At 36.9% G+C, this 4,389-nt stretch overlaps 1 protein-coding gene across 3 annotated transcripts; it reads right to left on the bottom strand.

Annotated features, from left to right (window-relative positions):
- Positions 1–1,424: 1,424 nt before the first annotated feature.
- On the bottom strand, positions 1,425–1,946 carry LOC129072816 (protein tyrosine phosphatase type IVA 1-like). Of its 3 annotated transcripts, none has more exons than XM_054576398.1 (2): positions 1,611–1,946; positions 1,425–1,553 (listed from the first exon to the last, which is right to left on the bottom strand). In XM_054576398.1, the coding sequence occupies exons 1-2, from the start codon at positions 1,944–1,946 to the stop codon at positions 1,425–1,427; spliced, it is 465 nt and encodes a 154-aa protein (XP_054432373.1). The 3 variants fall into 3 exon arrangements, with proteins under 3 accessions (XP_054432373.1, XP_054432374.1, XP_054432372.1); XM_054576399.1 differs by having other exon boundaries at positions 1,425–1,769; positions 1,848–1,937; XM_054576397.1 differs by having other exon boundaries at positions 1,425–1,946.
- Positions 1,947–4,389: the final 2,443 nt, after the last annotated feature.

Raw genomic sequence — 4,389 nt, 5'->3', positions numbered from 1 at the left:
CCCTTATGTGTTCATGGGATCAAGCTTGTTAATTCTTTTGTTCAACTTTATATTATTACTGATTTCTGAAAGAATAGTAAAATTTCCCACCACTATGGTGAACTTGTCAGTTTTCCTTACAGTCCTCTCCATATATGCTTTATATATTTTGGACCAATATTCTTTGGTGCATAAAGTTTATAATTGTTATAACTTCCTGGTGAATTGAAACTTTAATGATTTTATCTTTAGCAATGCCTTTGCTTCTACTTTTACTAATATTAATACAGTTATACCATATTACTTAGATTAAGTGTCTCTCCTGCATTTCATTATTTATTTAGACGTTTAAGCTATTCTACCAGCTGGTGAATGGTGAACACTGACAAATTCTTTCTCCTGCAGAACTATATTCCCAGCAGAATGAATATATGGTTAAACTTAAGTTAAATGTGTCACCATTGTATCAATGATATAATAAACAAAGTATTGATTACCCAAACATTACATTACACACTTCAAAAAGCCTGTAAAATATCTGACCAATTCATTGGTAGAAACTCACTTTTTTGGTTAGAAGACAGGGAAAAATATCACACTTCAAACAAAAATAATAGTTAATAAACAACTTCTAACAGGTATGGCAAAGAATTACAAGATTTTCAAAAATGTTATAATTAAAGTTGTTTTAGCTACAAAGCATCTTTACCTTTAAAAATGTTTATTAAATAAAAGGACTTATTTTATACATCCTGCCCAAGACCAAAGCAACATTTTTCTAGAAATATTTCATAGCTACCTCCCATTCTGTCTTCAGACCCTCCCCTCCAAGTTGCATGCCAAGTGTAAACACTGAGGCTTTTTTATTATTTCACACATGTGCTTCTGTATAATGTGTATTTTACATCAACTTCCAACCAGAGATTTGTGATTTTTTTTCAAAATGGCAGTTTCCATAACAGCATAAAATGAGATTTATAATAAGACAGTAAACAATCATTGTAGATCTTGGTAAGAATTCAACAAAATCAATTCTGATGTATGCTGGTACACATGTAGGGTGGTAAACATAAGAAGCAGATGTATAACCATATCAGCACTACTTACAATGTTTGCAGTGAGTGAAGAAATAAACCACATATTGTTTACAGTGCTGTCCATAATTCCTAGAATTTAATTATGGATGATACTAAAAATATACAAGTATTGTACTGGGTATTTTGGCACCTAATTTCTCGATTTCTTATACATTGTTTCTGGCATGGGAATAGTAGTAAGTCAAACATTGAGGCTGCAGTTCTGTCAAACTTATGACTTTTCAGTATTCCTATGGAAGTTTGATGAAAATTGTCATTCATTAAACCTACATGTTGGCTAATATGTACAATAAATTAAGGACTGTCTCATGTTCCACTTCCAAGACAACAGCATCAGGTAGCCATGGTTTATTGAATGCAGCAGTTGTTTCTATGCCCTCTGGAATCTTTGTAGCACAGTCGCATTTTAGAATGATATTTCTCCAAATAGGAGAGTTGCTTGCTGTTAAAAGCTCCACGCCTTTTTTGTCTTATAAACTGCACTGCATCTTCATTTTTCATTCCACTTTCAATTAATGCCAGGGCAACAAGCACTGGAGTTCTCCCCAGACCTGCAACACAGTGAACAGCAATACAACAACCAGGTTCTTCACGAAATTTGATGTTTACGAGACTTAGCCAGTCATCAACAATCTGGTTAGATGGTGATGAACCATCATCAAAAGGCCAATCCAGAACTTGGATGCCTTCTTTCTCCACAAGAGCAATGTCGTAAGTTGCTTCACATACTCTTACTATTGTGGTAACGCCATGTTTCTTAAGTTCCTCTACAAATTTGTTTAACGTTGCACTGGTTGGATTGTGGGTAATAAGAAATCTCATGTTCCTATATGTGACTTCCACAGGAGCTGGGCGGTTCATTGGAGCCATATTAATTAACACTCAATATGGTTACAAAAAAAATTAAAGTTTTTGAATACAGAAATGAGGTGAAGGAACTGAAGTCTACTCCAATATACTCCACTCAAAATTCTCAACACTTTGTATATGAAATTGAGAGTATTAGGAAAAGAGACGAACCTCCTAAAAAGAAGCAATCCTTCATTTCAATAACGCTGAGTCAAAGAAACGGGAGTGCACCAAGGTTTTCCTCATCCAGGTCTGAATCTTGTAAAAAGCTCTGAGGATTTCAATTCTATACGTTTGAGTCCAGGATAACCGCTCCTACTGGCACTTCTCGGTAGAGTGGCAATAAATTTCTTCAGTTCATCTGCCCTCATAAAAGTTGTGCTGCGCCTGGCAGTAATCTCTGGGGCCCTTCAGAAACTCCATAAATGCATGACCAAGAACACCACGGAAAGGAATTTGTTTACTCATTAAAGATTGCGGCCTAATCATACAGCCGGCCCCGCAGTGGTGGCAGCAGCTGAGCAAGAGACCTGCTGGCCTTCGCGGAGATGCTGAGACGCAGCAGCTGTACCCCACACTGTGCTTTACTCTGCATGCTTTACTCTGCACCAGTCTCGGGAGAGCCACCGCGCATGCGCCAAGGCTTTCTGGCGTCACAAGCCCTCCCTTTCATACCTGGGGACGTCTAGGTCTCCTCACCGGTCACAGAGGGGTGGGCCAAGAACCTAAGAGCAAGGGCGTGAGATCCGCCCTCCAACAGGTGTGTCCCCACGGCCAAATGCTATGTGAACCGGTTGGTGAAGGGAGAAGGGCTGGAACTCGATGATCCCGGACTCCCCTTAGCAAGCAAAGGGGCCAAGAGGCACATGGGGGTGTGATGGTGACGGACAAGCGCCTGAAGAGGCTGAAGAGCGAAGTGGGGGTGGGCTAAGGCAGGAGGGGCAGAGAAGATAGTGGAAGAAGACTCCCATCCATTGACTGACATCTTTTTCCATAGGCTTCATGTTTTAGCTGTAGCTCTTTTGACCAACGGATTGTTGGGCTTTATTTCAATCCGGTCTGACAAACTGGCTTTTAACCGAAGAACTTAGTCCATTTACATTATTTTATTATATTATATTATTTTATTCTTTTATATCACACTGTGTTAATTTATTGCTACATTTGCATCTCTTTTTGCTCTATGTGATATTTGACATATTTCTGTATTTCTCTTTTATCTTTTCTTGATTTCTTTTGGATTAAGGTTTTTTCTCCCATAAATCCTTATTAAACCCAAAGTTCCATACTGTTTTGGAACTTTGTGGTTAAAACTTCTTAGTAGTTATTGAAATTTAAACACTGTTCCAAACCTAATGGTTTTACAAAAATTCATTTGATACAATGACCCTATGAATTAGATACTGGTATTATTTCTATTGTTCTAATGAAAAAAATACCTAGTCACGGAAAACTTTTTGATCCAAGGTCACACAGCTAGTAAATAGTAGGGCTCAGATTTGAATTTTGAGATTCTGGCTCTAAAGTCTACCTCTCCAATATATATGGCCTATTTTAGACTTTATTTCTATTATTTTAGTACTTAAATAGCATAGAAAAAGTATTCAAAAAATTTTCCCATCTCTTGAAGGAACTCAACAAGCTTTAACAATTAATGTTGTCAAGCATTTTTTTAACGCAGAAATCACATTGCTTATAAAAATATGCCATCAATTTCTTTGCTCACTATTCCTTCTTGTATCTCCACCCTTTCTTCTAAGATTTTCCTTTATCCAAAGAGTATTTTCTGGAAGTTTCTTTAGTTCCTAGTGTATGATAAACTTTCACAATTTTTATAACCTTAAAAATATGCATTATCTCAATGTTAGAAAATGCATTTCTTATTGTTGGCAGACTTCTCCCCCCTTTGGTTTTTCAAAGAGCTTTTTTTTCTAAAAAACATTTTATTTTTCTTTTGCTCTTAATAGCTCTGCTAGGTATACAATTCTACATTGACATTTACTTTCTCGGCCCTTTGAAGATATTCCTTGTTTTCAGGTTTCTTCTTGAATAGCTACAGAATTTTCTAAAATGTCTAGGCTTTGTTTCCTTTCCTATGTTTCTTCCTTCCTTCCCTCTTCATTGTTCCTTTTTTTCCCCTTCTTTAATAACCCAGCCCACTAGATGAGGCAAAGCAAGGTAATTATCTGTGCAGTAGGTGTGTATGCAGAAGATACCACAATTGGGGAGTGAGGAGTGGAGTTAAGGGCATTCAAGCAAAGTAGAGGGGGCATATACATGGGGTACAGCAGTCATGATCAGAGATTACATAAGGTTTTATCCAAAAATACATTGAGGATAATGGGAATTAAGTTCCTCACTGTCAGGAGTTACAAAAGAAATGGGAGAAAAGTAGAATTAACTCTAGGGTTTTAGATTGGAATTGGTTGTATAGGTGTGAACTCAATTTTCAATTCTTATATAG

The sequence above is a fragment of the Pteronotus mesoamericanus genome, unplaced genomic scaffold, assembly GCF_021234165.1.
Source record: "Pteronotus mesoamericanus isolate MK-2021 breed Mesoamerican mustached bat unplaced genomic scaffold, CSHL_Meso_final contig_33, whole genome shotgun sequence".
NCBI classification, from domain to species: Eukaryota; Metazoa; Chordata; class Mammalia; order Chiroptera; family Mormoopidae; genus Pteronotus; species Pteronotus mesoamericanus.
This window is presented reverse-complemented; position numbering and strand designations above follow the sequence as displayed.

What these genes read in the sequence shown, in the direction of transcription:
- LOC129072816 (XM_054576397.1), bottom strand. Translation starts at nt 1,946, where the DNA reads ATGGCTCCAATGAACCGCCCAGCTCCTGTGGAAGTCACATATAGGAAC.